Raw genomic sequence first — 20,506 nt, 5'->3', positions numbered from 1 at the left:
CTGAGATAAAATAAAGAAATAAAGATTAAGGTTACTGGAGGAGGTAAATAAAGTGTAAAGTCCTGATAGTATGGGCTGGAGAGGAGAGAAAAAGAACTGATGATGTCACTGATGGTAGAAGGAAAAGTTGACGCCTACCTACAATGGTATGAGTCGGCAGCATTGAGCAAGAGCTACTACCTGAACGCCTTATCTGTGCATTGACAAGATCGTAACTGTCAAATGACTTTGCAAATCGCTCATTACTCTCCAGAAACAAACGATCTACAAATTATGTATTCACTAGTGTATACGCTCTCCAGCTCAGAACAAAAGCTCAATTTTCTTTAAGCTTAATGTGTTAGTATTTATGTTGAAAAAGTATCTGGTTATTTTATCCAATGTGCCCATACAGAAGAGTGTAATTTAAAATTGAAACACATCATCTCTCATCTCACGCAAGAATTGAACTTAAAGTTTCTAAAATTAGAAAAGCTTCTGTGGACGCTATTAATATAATCTGAGGTACTGGAAACGATAATTCCTGAAGGATGCCAAAGGCAATTCATGTCTTTACCTTTTCTCCCAATCAGCAAACATTATTTTCTTTTTGTTTTTCCCTTTCTACCCATCCTTCAGCCACAAAAGGGGTGCTCGAGGCTGGAAACAGAAGAGAAATAAAACAAAATCTCTTCTCCCTCCGGCCAGCGGCCAGCAGGGAGCGCTGGTGCCATAGGCGGTATCACCGCCAAGCTGCTCCACCTCCTCTCGGCTCTAGAACTGCTACGAGCCAGGCGCACTGAGATTGTCCCTGCTGCGAACCCGTAGTTGCCTCGGTGCCGCTGAGCAACGGGAAAGTGGGCGGGATTTGCTTGCGCGTTAGTGCGCGCACCCTCCCAGACGGAAGCGGAAGTGTCGCTGGCCGGCGAGTAAGAAGGGCTTATTCCTGGAGTAAGAAGGGCTTATTCCTGGAGTGGACATGGCGGCGCTTGCTCCGCTGCCCCCGCTGCCCCCGCTGCCCCCACAGTTTAAGAGCATACAGCATCATCTGAGGACGGCTCAGGAGCATGACAAGCGGGACCCTGTGGTGGCCTATTACTGTGAGTCTTTCCGAGTCGCCGCGGCCCTACTTACCCTCCGGGGCCCACACACCGCCCCCTGGTTCTTAAGGCAGGCCCCGCTCCCCTAGCTTTAGATCTGAGCTTTGACCTCTGACCCGCCCTGGGAATCCTTTGGGGCCCCTCCCTCCTCAGGGATCTCCACCTTCTCTCCGCCCCCTCGAAGGCCCCAGAAAGGCAAAACTTCAAAAGCACCATGGTGTCCACGACCTATCCAGTCTTGTGCTTAAATATTTTTAAACAGAATACTTGGGCTCATGAACTCTGGAACACACTGTTCTAAGGTTTTTTTATTCTGCATGTACAACAAGAGCCTCCTATCGCCGCCAGGGAATCCTGATAATAACCTGGGTAGTTAAGCAATTGAGTTGGAGCTAAAACGAAGGTAAATGTCCCAAAGACAGTAGTGATGTGGACAAAAGGAAGATTGACTAGTTGAAACTATAGTAATAAGTACAGGTGAATTAGGGCAACATGCAAGCCCATTCAAAAATTCATAAATGGAGAGGAGCTGCTACAAAACAAGCACTTGGATTTGTCCATTCCCCCTTCTGCATTCAAACTACCCTGTTCCACTAATGAGAATTTATAGTCTTGATTTTGAATAATACCTGGGGTTGAGACATTTGGTAGCAATAGTCTCACTTTGGTTGACTGTGATGCTTATAATCTACAGGTGATGAAAAACACAGATTAAATTTGTTGACACTTTTTCCTTCGCAGTGAAGAGAGTAGGTCCGGTGAACTTTATTTCATATTCCATACTCTAACGTTACTGCAAATAAAACACGTGGCTAAGCAACTATAAAGCTTCTGAAAAGGATTTTTAGCCTTTTGAAGCTCAATATAATGTGTCCTCTATTGTGGACGTTATGAGATTAGCTAAAATATGGTCCACTGTCATCCCTGCCATACTCCAGGTGACCCCATTTTCATTTCTCAAATTGCAAGGCCCTTTCAGACCTCCACGTTCTTCACTGTCTTGGACCGTCTTCCTTTCTTCTCCACTTGGCAGACTCCTTATGATTCAGGGTCTAACTCAAATGTCACCACTTCTGTGGGCAGTAAGTTGATTACTCTCAAGGCTTTACCTCAGCTTGTTCAAATCGTAGCAGCATTTTTCCATTATACTTGTTTTTGAGGTTCCTCAAGTAGGGACCATTAGTCTTTCATTCAGCTTGTATTTATTGAGATTCTACCTATATGAGCATTACCAGGCACTGTGACTACAGTTCCTGCATTCGTGGAACGTACATACTATGGGGTGGGGAGATGAAGCAATAAAATGAGTATATTATGTAGAATATTAGAAGGTTACAAAGAAAAATAAAGCAGGGAAAGTATAGGGAGTACCAGGAGTAGGGTGGTAGGAAGTGAGGAAGGGATTTCATTTATAGACTGGTCAGGGAGAGCTTCATTGGGTTCACGTCTGAGCAAGACTTGAAAGGAGTGAAAGGCAGGCTTTGCATCACCGGGGAAAGAGTACTCTCCATAGAGGGGGTAACAAGCACAAAAGTCTTGCTTGAAGGAGGATCAAGGTGACCATTGTAACTGGAGTGATAGAGCAAGGAGAAAAACGATGTGATTAAAGTCAAAGAGGTTATCTCTTATAACAATGAAATAGGAACCCTTGATTCTGTGTAAAACTAATCCCTGTTTATGGGTTCTGTATTATATACCTTTGTGACTGCCCAGAGACCCTTTATTTCCCATGTCATTATCTTCCCTCTTTTGCTATTTCTTTCTAAACTTGCCCCAGTTTCCTTTATTTAAAAAATAAAAGGAGCTCCCACTGTGACATTCCCCTAAAGTTGCAGTCCTGTCTGCCCAGCCTCAAAGGTAAGCTTGAAATAATTGTCTGTAGTTGTCTTTACATCCTTATCTCATAGAACTTTTTCAGCCCATTGCAGTCTGGTTTTCATGCTCATTATTTCACTGTAATTGCTCTCAGCAGGGTCATGAACAAACATTTTTATTGCTAAATCCAGGTGACACTTAAAAAATATTTTTGTTATGAAACATATGAATGTTAAAGAACATATATAATCTATATAAGGAACAGTAAAATGAATGCTAATGTACTCACTATATTTGCTGCTATTAGACTTAAATGTTTGCTGATCTGACGAGTGTGAAATGATGTCTCATTCGAGTGAAATTTGCAATTCACTGAGCCTTAATAAAGTTAAGCATCTTTTCATGTGTTAATTAACCATTTGTGATTTCCTTTTGAAATACCTATTTATTGCTTTTGACCGTTTTTCTATTTCATTATCTTTTCTTAATAATGTAGCTGCTGATCCTTTTGTATATGCATTGTGATTGTCTTCTCCAAGTTTATAGTTTGATTTTTCACTCGATTTATGAAATCCTTTGATGTGCAAAAGTTCTTAATTTAAAAATATGGCCAGTTTATTAATCTCTTCCTTATGGTTCATGTTCTGATTTTCTAGGCCTTGATTTCTTTTTGTATACCTTATTTGGGACTTTGGCTTCCTGAGTTTGTAGGTTGGTGTCTTTCATTAAATTTAGAAAATTTTCTACTATCATCTGTTCAAGTACTGCTTGTCTGCTATCTCTGTTCTCTCCTGCAGTTTTAATTAGGTATGTGTTGCATTTTTCTCCTTTAGCTTCTTTGTCCCTTAATGCTTTCATAGTTTGTATCCATTTTCTTTCTGTGCTACATTCTGTATAATTTCTTTAGGTCTGTGTTCACCTCCACATGTCCTATTGTAGAACCCATCTGTTGAGTTTCTATTTCCATTTTTTATTTCTAGATGTTCTCTTATTTTGTTTTTAAATCAGCCTAGCCATTTCTGATAATCTTTTGTTAACTGTGTTTTTAAAACACTCTTACTTCTTTAAATGCTTTAAAAAATATTTAACGTTTATATTTGCTGTCTGATAATTCCAGTGCATGTTATATTTTAGGTGTGATTCTGCTGTCTAACAGAAGATGGCTCATGATGACTTTTTGTCCTTGTAATTTATGCTCTAGACGTACTAAACCAGTGCTCTTCAAACTTCAGTATGCAGATAATTCTACGGGAATCATTTTCACAATTCTCAACTTCTGTATGTTTCTTTCCTGACAAAGTTCCTTTGGTCAAGGTAGCAAAGTAGTATGCTTCTTCTTTTTTTTTTTAATCATCTCCTGTTCTCAGTTGCCCTTCTCCTACTTTAAAGAAGAAGGACATACTCTGATGCCTCATTAGCATTTTTATGGTGTATTGCCCTGGAGGAGAAGGTGGAAAATACTCCAGGGTGTCCAGAAAAAAGGGACAATTCAAATAAGTTACTGGTATTAGTGAAACCCCCATTAATTAAGGTATTAGGTAGAGCTTCCTACCTTTCTCTGTCTTATTTGGAAGAAAACCAGTCAGAGCAAAGAATAAGCTTTTATTTTAAAATGCTGGGCATGAGAAAGAAAAGATGTCAAAGGAATATTCTAACATATAACTTTTTATAAGGGGAGCGGTCAAGAATGAAACTCAGAAGAAGGAGGAATTGTTCTTAGCTATTAGCAGCCATTGTTTGGTCATTTTGGATCTTATCCAGAGGAGTGCAGAGGGACAGTTTGCGACCAAGATCAAGTGCAAGGTGGTGTGGAAAGGGTTAGCTGTGGGGACAAGGACATGAACGTACCACATTGGAAATTTCTCTGTATTTCAGAGTCTCTTACACTTGTATGTTAAGGGTAACATCTCATGTTCAAAATTGGCCTGTGTTGAGGTGTTCTGAAGTTTCAAAATGGTAAGAGTTTTCATTATATGACCTTACCTTTTTGTTCTCTGTTCCTTACTAAAGTGTCATTCCGGAGGTAAGAAACAAAAGGGAAATGCTGAAGTGGGGCAGTGCCTTATTTCATCCAAGTCACAAGCTCATGTAAAGGTCTGTAGGTTATCAAAATTTTAGAATTAGAATTCAGAAATGAGGTGGGTACGTGTTAACATATTTATTCGAATTAGAGAAGTCATATTTTTCTGAAAAAAGTAAGCCTCCAGTGGCTGATTGGTTTGGCTTTAACAGCTGGTTTTGCCATTTATGTAAAATGGTGGACATTCTCCTTAAATGAGGTAAATCTTTAGCTCTGAAGTGTTTTGTTTTTTCAGAAATACATTTAAAACAAGTGACAAAATTAAAATATTAAAAAATTTTTTTCCTGCCAGCGGATGTTGAAATGAACAGTATTTCAGTTTTCCCAATCCTGTGTCACTGTCTTAGGATAAAAAGAAGCCTTTGAAAGAAAATGATGAGTCTTTCTTTATAAGATCTTTTCTGAATACTTCACAAGAATTGAGAAAATGAATACTCTAATGATGGGGTGACAGATTCTTTTCTAGTCTTAAAACAAATTTTGAGGCAGACCTAATTAAAATGTCAGCTAAGAGATTATTAACAATATTATTTGATGATAAGTGATGATGTGGTTTTTAGCCTATAACCCAGAAGGAGTTTAAAGAATAAAGTGATTTTGCTGTGACAGAGCTTCCATTCTCATCTGCTGCTTTATATGAATGTTCTCCCTTGTTAAATTCATAAAAATGAAAGTAGGAATAGAACCAATACTCTACCCTGGTTCATTATGAGGATGAATCATATTAATTCATAGATAGGCAGTTTAACTCATTATTTCATGCATTTCCAAGAAAATTGTACTATTTATACTTAATGATTATTAAAATAAATAATCATGTTGTCTTGATCAATTATACGTAATCATAATTGCCAAAACTCAATTCCAGAAGAAACATTTTAACACATAGTACCTTCTCTCACAGGAAGTTTTGTCAAAATTTCAATTTTTATATACTTTCTGTTGCAGAGCAGTATGATAGGATAATCAAGTAGGACTTTTGAGCATACAAATACATTTTTTATAATAAAATTCTATAGGATAAGTAAATAGAAATATGGGTTAAAAGAAAATACAACAGTGTATTATTTCTGACTCTTAAAAAAAGAGCTTTTTGTATCTTAAAATAGATTATAATAGATACCAAATTGCTATGGTATTTACAGTTGAAAGAGTGATATAATTTTTAGATGTCAATATTTGATGTAGTACAGAAATTACATTTTTTTACCTGTTTAAACTTCTGATGAAAAGTGGTAGATGTCAACTGAAAAATGTGTGAAGGGATACATTTCTATAAACTTAGAGCAAACAAAAATATTCTAAATTCCTAGAGCAAGGAAGAATTTTTTGTGAGAAAAAAATTCAAGATTATTTTGCTAAAGTACTTGCTGATTTATAAAAGTTCCATATTCTCTTTTATTTCTGAGGCTTTATATATGTTGCTGTCTGCTTGGAATCCCCTCTGACTTCCTCTTAAGCTAACTTATGCTTACGGACTCAGTACTTTTTGCAGATTGGTTTTCCTGACCTCATAGAATGCTCTAGAAATGGTTTCACATATGTCCCTCATCTTGATCACATTGTGTTATAACACTGTTATCTTTCTGTCTCCTGGATTCTCCTGGAGGACAGGGATTGTTACCTTTTTTTCACCTGGCACATAATTGGCATTCATAAATATTTAATGAATGCCATTGTTCTAAATATTATGAATATTCCATTCTTACTAGAATGTAAGCTCTGTGAGAGCAAGAAGTATGTCTTAGTTGAATCTCTTAACTCCTAATACAGTACCTAAGCCATGGTGGATAATTGTAAATTATGTAATTTACATGTAATATCTGTTGATTGAATAAATGAACTATACGGTAATTCTTAGTTTTTTCACATGCTCTTACTACAGTAAGGAAACGTAATGAAAAGAATTTCAAAACACAGTATTTTATGACTTGTGGGTATTAGATTAAGTCATAGATATGTCATAGGATGTGCCCATTGTGCCTCCTCCTTTCCAGTATTTTGTGATTTCCAAAAATGATTTATATCTGGCCTTAATGGGAATACTCTAGTGTTTTATCATTTTTTAAATTGTTACCTTAATATTCCTACATTTCTAAATTGTTTGATCTTTTATTTTCTTTTGAAGTCAGGAATGACTGTTGAAATAGCATAGATCAAATTACTTTTTGACTAATATGCTTAGTGTTTACTTCTCTGAACCTTTTAATATAGTAAGTAATAACAAATTATTAAATTTACTCATATTTGGAACATCTCCTCATTCCTGGAAAGAGTCCCATTAGATTTTTTTTTCATTAAACTTTTTATTTTGAGATAATTGTAGATCCACATACAGTTGTGAGAAATAATACAGAAGATCCTGTGTGCCTTTTACCCATTGTGCCCCAATGGTAATATCTTGCAAAATTGTAGTACAGTATCACAACCAGAACATTGACATTGACACAATCCACTAATCTGATTCAGACTTCCCTAGTTTTCCATGTATTCATTTGCGTGTGCGTGTGTTTTTAGTTCTAAATAGTTTTGTCAGGTGTAGGTTCATGTATCCATCACCGTAGTGAAGATAGAGAGCAGTTTCCTAAGAAGAATCCTTCATGTTACCCTATTACAGCCAGAACTTTGTTTTGGGGGGAAGTTCTTTTTTATATTTGTCAATTTCTTACATTTAAAAAAATTCGACTTGAGCTAATGTTGATGTATTAAAGTTTTCTAGAATATCTTTCATATCTGTCAGATTTTCAAATTTATTAGTTAAAAATTACAAAGTAAACCTTCCCATCCTTTCCTCATACCTATCACAATCAGCCAGTCATCAAACGTTTAAAATTTTACTTATCTCCTTAGTTTCTCTGATATCATCCCCTCACCTTACATCTAAGCTATTGACATAGCTTCCTACCTTCTACTTCAAGCAGGTAATCCCTGTTGCTACTAAAAAGTTCTGCTTTAAATGCTTAGTGGAAAAAAACACAGAATAAAAGAATGATAAAGTTAACTAAACATTTAGGAATTGTATGTGACGCAAACAGTACAATTAATTTATAAAAACGTTGCGTTAGGAAAAAATATTTCCAATAGATGAGAGACAAAGGACCAATATCCCTGATATATAAAACACTCATATAAATCCATTTAAAAAAAACCAAAACTAAGATCCCCATAGATAAATGGACAAAGAATATGTATGTACTACTAAAGGAGCGAATACTAGTTATTAACATTCAGGTAAGTTAAAATGGCATACCTTTTTTGGACTATAAAGTTATGACTCAGTGCAAATGAGTATATGGTGAAATTTTCATTGACGTGGCTGTGTGAGTTGGTTCAAAGTTTTAGAAAGCATTTTGTCAGAGTGTTTGGAATTGTAAAACTATCTGATGTTCAGTAATTCCAGTTTTGAAAAGCTTGTGCTTAGGAAATAATCACTAATATATTAAGAACTTTATGCAGAATTCTCTGAATGATTATTTACACATTTGTGGCAAGCTGAAAACAACCTAAATATATATCATTGTGGAAATGGTTAAGTAAGTTATGGTATATCCATTAGATAGAAAGTGATGTAATCATTTAAAAATTAGAAAGCATCTTTTGTAACATGGGAGAAAATTGATATAAAAATACAGGATATAAAATTATATATATACTACGATTTGAACTTTCTTATATGTACATAAATACATATACTTGGAGAAGAAATTGTGGCTTTTAGGTTTATGTATGGTTTTCTTTTGATTGTCTTTTATTTTTAATGTTTTCTATTCTGTAAGTGGGCATGTCTCAAATACTAAAAAACAAAAGCTTTATTAAAAGCAAAAATTTTTTTAAGGGTACTTGTGGTAGCTCCATCTGACTATCAGAAAAAATATAAGTGCCTTTAGGAGCTACTTATGATTTGAACATGGCATCATCTTTTGTAGTTTTAATCAAACTGAATTTCATTCCGTTTCTAGAACCTTACTGACTTTCTGTTGTCTCCAAGCCTTCCAACATTGTTCTCTCTCCCCTGGTACCTCTTCCCTTCTCTACCATCCCCGCTTCATTTTTATCCTTTGGATACTAACTTGAATGTCACTTTTTCTGGGAGACCTTCTCTTAAACTCCCTAGTTTTAAGGTGCATTATCTCTGTGTCCTCATTATGCCTTGTATGGCTTTACCTAATTGCTTTTCATTTGCCTATTGTGTCTTCTAGATGGTAAACTTAAGAAGGCTGCACCCTGCTGGGAGCTCTTTATTCATTTATTGTACCAGGTAGTGCTAGGCCACTAGACATATTTACACAATAAAGAATAGGTGCTCCAAAAATGTTAAATTGATCTGAATTTTAAGGCAACTATGGTCCCTACAGAGAACTATGGCCTTATAGCTGTCACTGAATAAAGAGGCCAGATGACTAACATTTATGTAGCTCTTGGCATTAATAACAATACTTTTCTTCAGGGTATCTGATTTGAACCTTATAGTTATCCTGGTCCTTTTATTAGTAAGTGATGGAGCCAGGACTTGAATGACAGATTCTAGATGAGAAATGGTTATATGTAAAATTGTTGATAGTAGGTAGTAATTAGAATACCACTTACAGAGTGAAGGTAAAGGCACTAGTTAAATTGGTGAAAAAGAAAGGGGGAGCAATGAAGATTCCTAATAAGTGGAAGAAATGGAGGACAGGCTTGATGTTATTAACATATCTCTGAGCTCTGTATGTCTCTCTCTGTTTTTTTTTTCCTTAATGAAGCCAGAAAATACTTGTCTCTACTAAACATGGGCACCATATGATAACTATTTTGACTCTGTGAAGTTTGGTGTTGTGGATAAAGCTAAAAGTAGAAAGACTCCTTCCTTTTAAATTTGCTTAAGTAACTAAATACATAAAGTTTCAAGTTTGTTTTTTTAAAGTTTCCTCTAGGGGGTGATATTGTACAGTTAATAGACCTTCAGTGAACGTGTACAAGTGTTCTTTCAGAGTCATGTTTATATGATCATAGGAAAGTTAAATGTAGTTTTCAGGAAGTTGTAAATACATATGGTATATTTCATATACAAGATGTTATAAGATGCACAAGTGTAAATTTTTAATTTAGTTTAAGTAAAGGCTGAAAAATATTGGATTTTTTGATTGATGGTGGATATTAGGATTAATAATCAGTTGCCTGTTATTTTTTTGTTGTTACTCACATAGAAATTGGATTTTTTAATGACAGATAAGCTTAACTAAGCCAATAAAGATAAGCAGTGGCTTTTTTTTTTTTTTTTTTTTTGCTTATTTCTGAACCTGTAACGATTAATTTGAGCCCATAGTCCTCTTATCTAAGTACTTATCATTTTTTATTATAAGCTGACTCGGGATACTTTACTGTAGCAATGACAGGTTAATAAATAGGCACAGAAAGCTGGACTACTGGCTTATCCATTAGTACTCCATTCTTTTTGTTTTTGCAAACATATGTGCAGACATGCATTTTATATCATAAAATAGTCTTTTTAATAATTACTCCTTTTTTGAGTAAAGTAAATCATTTTGGTTTTAGACTCTTTCAGCCTGTTTCTGAGGTTGAGGGGACAGGATCAGTGTAGTCAAGTAACTTGTCCTTATCTGTCATTGTCTTATGTTTGGCACCCATGCAAGTTTAAACCATCTTTGATAAGATTCTTTTTTTTAATGACAATTATGATTGTTCAAAGTGAAAGCTTACATCCTCTTGAGCAGCACAGGTTTCAGTGCTTGATAAATTCTCACTTTCATTCAGTTCATCATGTATTTTTCTGTGGCTTGTCCAGGTTTTTTGGTTTTTAGGTGTTTTTTAATCCCAGTTAATTGTTTCTCTTTGGAAACACTTTGGAGTCCATTGCACCTCCACTGTGGGCTTATTAGATATTCCTCTTTGTTTTAATTTTTTTAATGGTTGCTCTAGCATTTACAGTAACTTGTCACAGTCTACTATCATATAACACCTCACATATAAGGTAAGAACTTCACTTTCTTTTCTCCTGTCCTTTGCCTGTAGTTGTTATGCGTTTTATTTATACATAAACCATAAACCCTAGAATATATTTTTTATTTTTTAACCATCCTTTTTAAGAAGATTCATAAAATGAGGAAATACAATTTTTAATATATTCCCACATAATTACCATTTTTAGCACTCTTCATTCCTTTGTGTAGATCATTTTAAATCTGGTATCATTTTCTTTCCTGTTGAAAAGTTTATCATTTCATTTGTAGGATTGCCACCAATTCTTTCAGCTTCTCTTGTGTGAAACAAGCTTTTATTTCATTCTTATTTTTGAAAGATATTTTTGCTGGTTAAAAAATTTTAATTTGTCAATTGTTTTTGCCACACCTCCCCACCTTTGGAGGGGAGGATTCCAATTACATGTATGTTAGAGCACTTGGTGTTTTCCCACACCTCACTGAAACTCCGGTTTTGTGTTTGTTTTTGTTTCTCTTTTCAATCCTTTTTCTCCCTGCTTTAAGTAGTTCCTATTGCTGTGTTCTGAAGTTCACTAATTTTTTCTTTTATGGTGTCTAAACTACTATTAATCCTGTCCAGTAAATTTTTTATTTCAGATAGTATATTTTTCATCTCTGGATGGTCCATTTGTGTTCCTTTGTGTATGTTCTATTTCTCTCCTCATTTTATTCATGGTTTCCATTAAATATACTTTATAATAGTTCCCCAGTATTTTAATGTCATTGTCTGCTATTTCCATTATTTTGTCATTGTTTTATCTTATCTTATTGTTTTATCTTAGGTTCACATTCTTCTGCTATTTGCCATCATTAGTCATTCTTGATTGGTAGCAGGACAGAGTGAATTAAGTTCTTGAATGTCTGTTCTTGAAGGGATTTAATGCGACCAACAATTAAGTTAATTGCTGTTCAGTTAGATTCTTTTGTGCTTTATTTTGTTTGTTTTTAGCTTTGGGGAGCAGGTCTAAAGTAGTCTTTGCTTTAGGGACAGGTTAACCCTATCACTAAAGCATATCCCTTTGGGGGTCTCTACTGAATATCCTGGGTAAGCATCTGGGGCTCTCTCCACTCCTTTTGGTTGGAACTTGAATGCATCCCAGCCCTGTGTGTGCTCTGGGGACAATCCAGCTCACAGCTTCTGCTCATTCTTTGGCCGTGTGGAGTTTTCTCCTTCACATGCACATGGTAGGGTTCTCTTGAGCCTCAAGTTTACCCCTATACAGATTTCTGGATTTCTTTTCTTCATAGCTTCATCCTCTTCAGAACTCTGCCCCTCAACTTACAGCTGCCTCAGTCTCCGTGAACTCCAGTCTGTTTTCTCAACTCAGCTAGAGGAGTGTGCTCTGCTTTGGACTCCCCTCCTACTCCTTAGACTGGGATGTACCTCCAGGCAGAATGCTAGGCTGATATTGGTGTCACCTCATATGTTTCCTTTCTTCAGATGTCTTGGTCTTACCATGTTTGTTTCCATTGTCTGAAAACTTGTTTTGTATATTTTGTCTAGTTTTTTGGTTGTTTACAGTGAGATAGCAAATCTCACTACTCCATGTGGTCAGAATTAGAATCTGTGTTCTCATTTTAGTAATCAAATCATCACTTAGTGTTTGCTAAGTACCAGCACGGTCTTTTAGTAGGAATTCAGAAATAGCGAACTTTTTCTTAAAGCTACTGTATTATGACAGAAGCTCAAAAAATTTTGTTTAATGAAGGAATGAGTGAAGTAAATACCCTTTATTAATATATACTCATTCATACTTTGTTTTTATTCTTTGATTTGGAAGTCCATTCTCAAAAGATAATACTAACCATATAGCAGGGATTTATAATATACTTATGAGTAGAGTAATATATTCAGTTCTATTTATTGGAATAAAATTTGCCTTTACACATCAGTGTATAGCATAATGATTCCTATTTGAGTGCTACATTAATTTAACCTATTAACTCATCACTCTTCACAATTGTTTTCATACACCTTTTGTGTGTTTATATCATGCATTTCATATTTTTAGATTTCTCATGTATAAGCAAGGGTGTGTTAGAATGTTAATGTTTAGATTTAATGTTCATACCTTCCGGATTAGTAAATGTTTGTCTCCTAAATGTTTCACATTAAAGTTAGGTTGGAAAGTATTTAATCCTTTTGCAAATATGCCTCATTACTCATCTTCAAATAATATTTATTCATAAAAATAAACACATTTCCTTGATGAAATAAATCAAATATATTTTCTTATACATGATTCTAGCTACATATTTATTCTGTTTCAGTAGGTAACTTTCCATGTTAGACATTAATTCTTCGTCGTACTGCTGCTGCTACAGTGAATTACTTGTCCTGAACAGAGTTCTATATGAAAGTGATGCTTTTTTCCATCCATTATGAAAAAAGATCTTTTGGTGTATTTATTAATTTTCATAAGTAGATTTAATGTCTTTTCATTTTTATTAATATTAGAAAGTGTATCTTGTGATACAACTTAAGAATTGTAAACCATGTAAGATATTCAAAAATGTAAAAGGCCAACTTTTATCCTAAATCTTTCCGGGTCTGAGATGGTTCTTTCCAGTCCTTCGATTAAAGGTGTTGCTTTATAATAATGTCTTTGTAATTGCAAAGACTGAATATGCATGTAAGCCAAGAAAAAAATGCGTGTAAGTGAAACCATTAAACTATGTTGTCATTACACTATATTTTGAGTATCAGCCATTTGTATTAAGGTTAACTTTTAAAGAACAAGAAGCTGACATTTGTTTATATTTGTGTTGTGAGGGAGATTGATGATGGTTGTGGTGATAGTGAATTGGGAATAATTTGATTTTTGCTTCAAAGGAGATACAGATAATCTTCATTTTTATTGTAAGCAACAGTAGAAGTAGTTAAGAGTAACAAATCAGAAACAGATTTGTACTTTCTACATAGGAATAAATCACTTTCGCTTGGTAGCAAGAAAGTGCTGATTAATTTTCTGCATGTTTGCTTAATGGGCTGTTACCTATGCTGGATAACCATTTATGCCCAAAGTTGGTCCACTAAGTAGCTAACTACACTCCATAGATGGTAGGATTCATATATTGTTCACTACTTTGATAAAGTAAGGAGAAAGACCTCCTAGGGAAATCAAACTGTCAGTACTGTATTTCCTCACATTATTGTGTTATTGTGTTGACTAATAGTATATATAGATAGCGAGTAATTAATTAACGTCTACTGAATTTTCTCTGTGTGTGTTTGGGTGAGGTTTTGTTTGAAAGATGTTTGAAAAAGTCATTTGAGAGATTGGGAAGATAAGGAAATCAGTCTTACACAATTAATATAAAATGTCTTCAGAGAATGGAGAAAACAGGAGAGAAGATGGTAAACAAAATAGAGAACTTTAATATTTTCAAACCAAATGTTTCACATAGGATGCAAAATGTCGGCACATCATAAAAATTTTAAACAACTGTAGCTTGTGCTCAGTTTATAGTGATGGAAAGTGTATTTTACTTTGGTCGAATAAATAATACTGAAATATTCAATTATAAAAAAAGGTATTAAGCTCATTTGAGGTTGATAATTATGGTATTTATAGTGATGCTGATCTGCCAGTGGTCTCTGTTGCTAGTATGTAGGCATAGGGAGAGAGGATAGTTGGGCTTATATATGAGTGTGCTTTTGCCAGAGGAATGTAATAAAAAGATTCAGGGATAGGAGATAGGGCAATAAAGTTCAAGAAAAATCTATCATAAAATCAAAGCTGGTTGCAGAGGGAAGTTAAAGGAGAAAAGACTGGTTGTAATGAAGAAGTAGGGCAACACCAGTGAACTGGAAGCCTGTTGTAACAAGCAGAGATTAAAATTGGAAGAAAAGGAATTATGCTTAGAGTGAGTGCTTGATATACTGATATTGACAGTACAGCAGTTTGAGATGGTAATTTAGTTATGGGGTGACTGGCATGTAAAGGAGAGTACGTACAGTTATTGGAGATCATTGTTGATAAGAATTGAGAACACAGCACTGTATATGCATAAGAAATAGATTTGCTTTTTTATCACAGAAAATTCAAAATTAACAATTGCTAAGTAAAATAAGGATTTATTCCCTCATTTAAAGGAAAGTCTGATGTTGGCAGTACCCAGTGCCAGTGTGCCAATTCCATGAAGTCATCAGGGACCCAAGCTCTTTCTAATTTCAAGTCTACAAACTAGCACGATTACCAAGGTCGCCTTGTGGTCCAAGATGTCTGCTAGAGTTTGTCATCCCATTTCTATTCTTGGCAGCAAGGAGGAGAAAGGGGAAGGAGTCAGTAAGGTCTTTCCCCTGCTGTCATTCCCCCTTTTATGGTCCAGAAGTCTCTCCCAACAATTTCTGGTTATATGATATTTGTCTTAGGTAATAACATGGCCATATCTTGCTTTGAGGAATACTGGGAAATACACTGTTTTGGCTAGCTACGTTACAACTCCCTAATAATGTGTAGGGATCTAGTTTGTAAAGAACACGGGGAGAAAGGATGCAGGTAGACAGCTAGCAGTCTTTGCCAGAAGTGTTGATTATCCATGTGAACAGCGAAATTTTCAAGATGGTGGAAAGACAAGGAAAGACCCTGAGGTCCATGGGCAATTACAAGCATAACAATCCAATGGAAGAGAATTATGGATTATGGAGAATTATGGATGAGCCCTAGACCAGCGTATTTAGAAAACATTGAGAGAACACTGTAATAGTGGGATGCAAAGAGAAAACCAATCATACTTGCCAATTCTCTTTTTCAATTCTCTTACACACTGGAAGGAATGTAAGAGAATTAAAACTCATTACTTGAGAGGACTGCAAATAAAATGATTTTTTCAAGTGGCATTCAGGTTTTAATTAAGACAAAGGGGAAGAAGGAATCTGAGGAGAGGTAGGGGAGTTTGCTGATTCTGAAACAGTAGTTCCAGGGAATATGGTAGAAGGAACAAGGCTGTGTGGAGAAAATACAGTTTACAGTTGAGAAGAGTAAGGATGCAGTGAGCAGTGATTCTTAACCTTTTGCTCACCTACCCACGAGTTAAAAATAATTAAACACAAATCTCCAATATTATGTAATTATTTATAAATAACTTTTCTGTATTGATGTACTAATACTATATATGTATTATAAAAATACTATATGTGTTATAAAAGATATGTAAAAATAGGAACTTATAAAGAATGAGATAGACGTATCAATAGAAATGCTGATATCTTCCTCCCCACACTCCTGCCAATCCCTGGGATCTTATAGGTCTCAAAGGCTGCAGCCTCAGTATAGCTTAAGGTGGGTACTCTTAGGGGAAATAGGAGCAACCTAGCACAGAGTTGATCCCTACACTCAACTAAAAGCCTTCCCCTTAAAAATAAGAGCAAGAACACTTAAAATTCTTCAGAAAAAAATTTGTAATACCGTAAGACATAGTAAGATTAAATTTGGAGGAAGAAAAAGCATATTATCAGTTATAGGTATTATCATGTGAGATGACATTTAATCTGTGATCTCAGTGAAATCAAATAGCCAAGACATATAAAAAGCAAAAACATATTAAGGAACCACAGATCATTAGAGAAAGAAAGGATTATTTATTGAGTGTATTTGAGACAGATGCCAGTAACTGAGGTGGATGCATGTTATTAAAAGTTAAATTCAAAAAGGAATTTAACTGGAAAAATCATAACTGAATATCCAGTTTCTTAGAGATAAAAGAGCTTTCCAAGCTTAGAATTGATCGGGGGAAAAAATCGCTTTGGGTACATAAATATTTTAAGCTTCTGTGTTTTAAAACAATATTCAAAAATTGAAAGATGGCACAATATTTGCAGCCAATATGTTTATTTTCCAAAGAGCTCATGTGATGCACTTTTAATTTAAAAAAAAAAAAAATGCAACAAAAATGCTGGAAAAAAAGGCCAGAACAGCTCACAGAGAGGAGGTGTTGGGGAGTTCAGTCACAATTACAACAAAAGCTGACTGAAACAGGGGCAGAGCTTGAACAACTCAAGAGATAGGACTGGTTCGAAGAAGGGAGGGTGTTCAGCCATGCTTCAAAAGGCGTGGAGTGGGGAGAGGTGATTAGAACCTGGTACTCAAATGGGTAAACGACCTGGACATGTTGTTAAATATGACTGGTTAAAAGAAAGAGAAAAAGGCAAAATTTAGTCACACTTGTGATTAAAGCGATGGATAATAAGTGCTTTTTTTGCTTCTCAGAATTTTTTTTTTTGTCAGAGTGATATCCAGTGCTGGTTACTGTGCAGTGAAAATGAAAGCATCACGCTTTTTACACTGTAAGTCGGTGTAAATCTATACAGCACTTTTAGAACTCCATTTTTTTCCTCTCAATACCTAGATGGATCAAACCCTTAAATTTGATACAGAAATAAATGCGTTAATTAATTAAGCTTAAAGCTCTGTAACATGAGTTAGCTCTAAAAGCCTAAGCCTTCAAAAGTAGTTCCCTCAGATACAGCTATTGAAATTAAAAATACATGCAGAATACATAACTGTATTATTTGTATATTAATGCATCTTTAAAGAAGATATGATTGGGTTGACATAATTGAATTGGAAATCCTGAGAGTAGCTAACATACCAAGCCATGTTCTAAAGCTGCAGTAAATAAAGCAATGATAGACCAGTAGACTAACAAATAACAAAGCAAGATAGACAATATAAAGAATTAGGCCCTTTTATCCTATGAAAGCTTAATATATGATAATGAATGATAAAAGTGGCATTTAAATCAGTGGGGCAGAATGCGCTATTCTTTCATTCATGTATTTATCTATTCAGAAAATGTTTATCGAAGGCCAGGCACTATCCCAGATGCCAGGGATACATCAAACCAAGTAGACTACAATCGCCATTTTCATGGAGTTTAAGTTGGAGTTGTAGTAGAATCAGAGGATAAAAAAATTGAAGATGATTACCTGCTGAGGAGAAAATAAAGCAGAGAAGGGGGATAGTGTTCACAAGATTCCATTTGGTGGGGGAAACATGATATCCCTCCTTCCTACTGTATAAAGGACTGCCACATGGCAATTTGTTAAAAAGCAAACAACCCAACAGAAAATTTGGCAGATTTTTTCCTTTTATTTTGATAGCTATTCCTAATTCATAAAGGAGGATATAGAGCTATCCAGTAAATCTCTAATACCTTTTTGAGTAGTGAAAATGCAAAATCAAAGTGAGATAACACAGTTCTGACATTGATAAGTCTAATATCAATTTTTAATTTAATATCAATTTTTTGTGAGTTTAGGAGAAATGGGTGCTTGCATGTGTTATAGATATAACTGCATAGTGGTAATTCGTTTTGGAAGACAGTTTTAAGAGTAGCTCTTAAAGTGAGAAAGGTACTACATATACTATGAGCCAGCAATTCTCATTCTTGGTATCTCCCTCAGGGAACTCTTGAATGGATGCTCAAGAAGGTCTGGTAGCGCAACATGTTTTGTAATGATGAAAATCTGAGAACTACCCAAATGTGCTTTAGTTTGATGTGGCCATAGTGTGGAGCACTGTAGTGCTACACAGATCTCCTGAGCATATTGTTGAATGTAAGAGGTGAATTATAGGCAGTATATGTACATACCAGTGGTAACAACAATTACCACCAAACTTTACAGCTCTTATCACTGGGAAAGCTATTTAGGATTGTGGTAGCAGAGAGGTTTTTAGCTTCAGCCTTATCTCTAATATTTCTGTTTTTTTAAAGAGATGGTATACTTATTTGTATATATAAAAATGACCAAAACAATTCTCCCTGTTAGCCTCAGCTCGAGTGGCATTTCCCACTGTCCCAGCCCATATTGTGTATTTTATCAGTATTACTTATCTCGCCCTTGGCAAGTGCTCCTGTACACGTGGTTGTTTTTCTGAATGCCCTCACTTACCTATTAAATTGCAGGTCCCTTTGACAGCTTAGGACCTAGTCCTTTTATTTTTTAAACATAATGCCAAAAGAGAAGGCCTTACTTCATAAAAATTTGTTATCATCATCATTCATCTTGCATTCTTTGGATAATATTTTTGTGTTCTTTATATTTGTGAATAAGAGCCATAGTAAATCAAAGTTTTATTTTATTTCTAAATTCACTTAAATTTTGAATTATTAATTAGACAAAACATATTTTAAACATTCAGTCCTGGAAATTGTTCAAATCGTATTTTTCTTTGTAGGTCGTTTGTATGCGATGCAAACGGGAATGAAGATTGATAGTAAAACTCCTGAATGTCGTAAATTTTTATCAAAGCTAATGGATCAGTTAGAAGCTGTAAGTTGAACACTGAAAATTTATTTTCTGATTAATGTTTAAAATGCCGTTTTATTTCATTTGTGTGTGTGTTGTCATTTTAGTTCTTCCTGTTGGCAGCAATCAGCAACGTCATAGCTGAGGAAAAATAAGACACTTTTTTTTTTTCATTTACGTCATACTGCTTAGGGAGTTGTAAGTAGGTGTACGTCGGTTTCAGTATCTTTACGTATACATTATATCTTGTCCCAGGTTATTGTAGATGATCTTTGAGTCATTCTTTCGTAAGTGACAAACCCTTTCTAACCTTCCTTCATGCAGTCACACGGATGATTGATTTGGGAATTCTTAAATGGCTCTTGTAATAATGAAATCGGGGACTTCCTTGGTGGTCCAGTGGTTAAGACTTCGCACTTCCACTGCAGGGGGTGCATGTTCGATCCCTGGTTGGGGAACTGCGATCCCACATGCCGTGAGGCATGGCAAAAAAAAAAAAGAAACGGGCTATTTATTTAGTGAAAAGGACCATGAAGGAAGTTGCCTATTGTTTCTTCCTCCTACTCTTGGTCCCATAACAAGATACTCTTATGGTCTAGGCATTTTCCTCTGCCAGCAGAAATGTGGTAGGTGACTAATAAGTCATCTTGAACTATGATGGAACTTCACAGGTTATGTAGAAGCACGAATCCAGGGAAAATTGAAGGATTTGATTGGGTGTCAATGCATCAGGAAGGCAGTGTTAAACCATAGTAACCTTACTTAGTAATCAGGGCTCCACCCTGTGCCTCCCGTGCCCAGCCATCCCGGTGTCTTTTTTAACAATGTCAAGGTTTACTTCTCATTAATGCATCTCCTCCAAGGCAGTTATATTCATAGCTGTGGCTTACTTTTTATTTGCTTATTTAGTTATGTGACCTGCTCAAGAGAATTAGAAACCTAAATATTTATTTGATCAGTTGCATTATTTTGTTTGGAGAAACAAAATTCAGACATATTAAAAATCAATACACTTATACCAGTCAGCCCAGAACTTTTTTTAAATGTTGAAAGTTATTCAGATCAAAGCCTACTTGTATTAAGCAGCCATGGGCAGTAGTGTTCTAACTTTGTCTGGGTGCCTGGCCTTCTGACCCGGAATCCTGTCATCTGCTACTATTAACCATCCAAGGTAGCCTGGTGGCACCACTGATGACAACTCAGCTGCCCTTGGAGCCTGTCTGGCCTTCTACTTCTAACACTGCTGTGGATGCAGGAAGAATTTGAGTACTCTTCTTTTGGAGGGTGGGGTTAAGAGGTG

At 35.4% G+C, this 20,506-nt stretch overlaps 1 protein-coding gene across 2 annotated transcripts in view; it reads left to right on the top strand.

Moving 5' to 3' along the window:
* Window positions 1-887: 887 nt before the first annotated feature.
* Window positions 888-20,506, top strand: part of VTA1 (vesicle trafficking 1) — a 72,678-nt gene continuing 53,059 nt past the window's right edge. For both annotated transcript variants that reach the window (XM_068551437.1, XM_068551436.1), the window contains exons 1-2: window positions 888-1,079; window positions 19,136-19,230. In XM_068551437.1, the coding sequence (XP_068407538.1) occupies window positions 959-1,079; window positions 19,136-19,230 (216 nt within the window). In that variant the 5' untranslated portion in view covers window positions 888-958. The remainder of the gene's footprint in view (window positions 1,080-19,135; window positions 19,231-20,506) is intronic.

This window comes from Eschrichtius robustus, chromosome 9 (assembly GCF_028021215.1).
Source record: "Eschrichtius robustus isolate mEscRob2 chromosome 9, mEscRob2.pri, whole genome shotgun sequence".
Classification (NCBI taxonomy): Eukaryota; Metazoa; Chordata; class Mammalia; order Artiodactyla; family Eschrichtiidae; genus Eschrichtius; species Eschrichtius robustus.
This window is presented reverse-complemented; position numbering and strand designations above follow the sequence as displayed.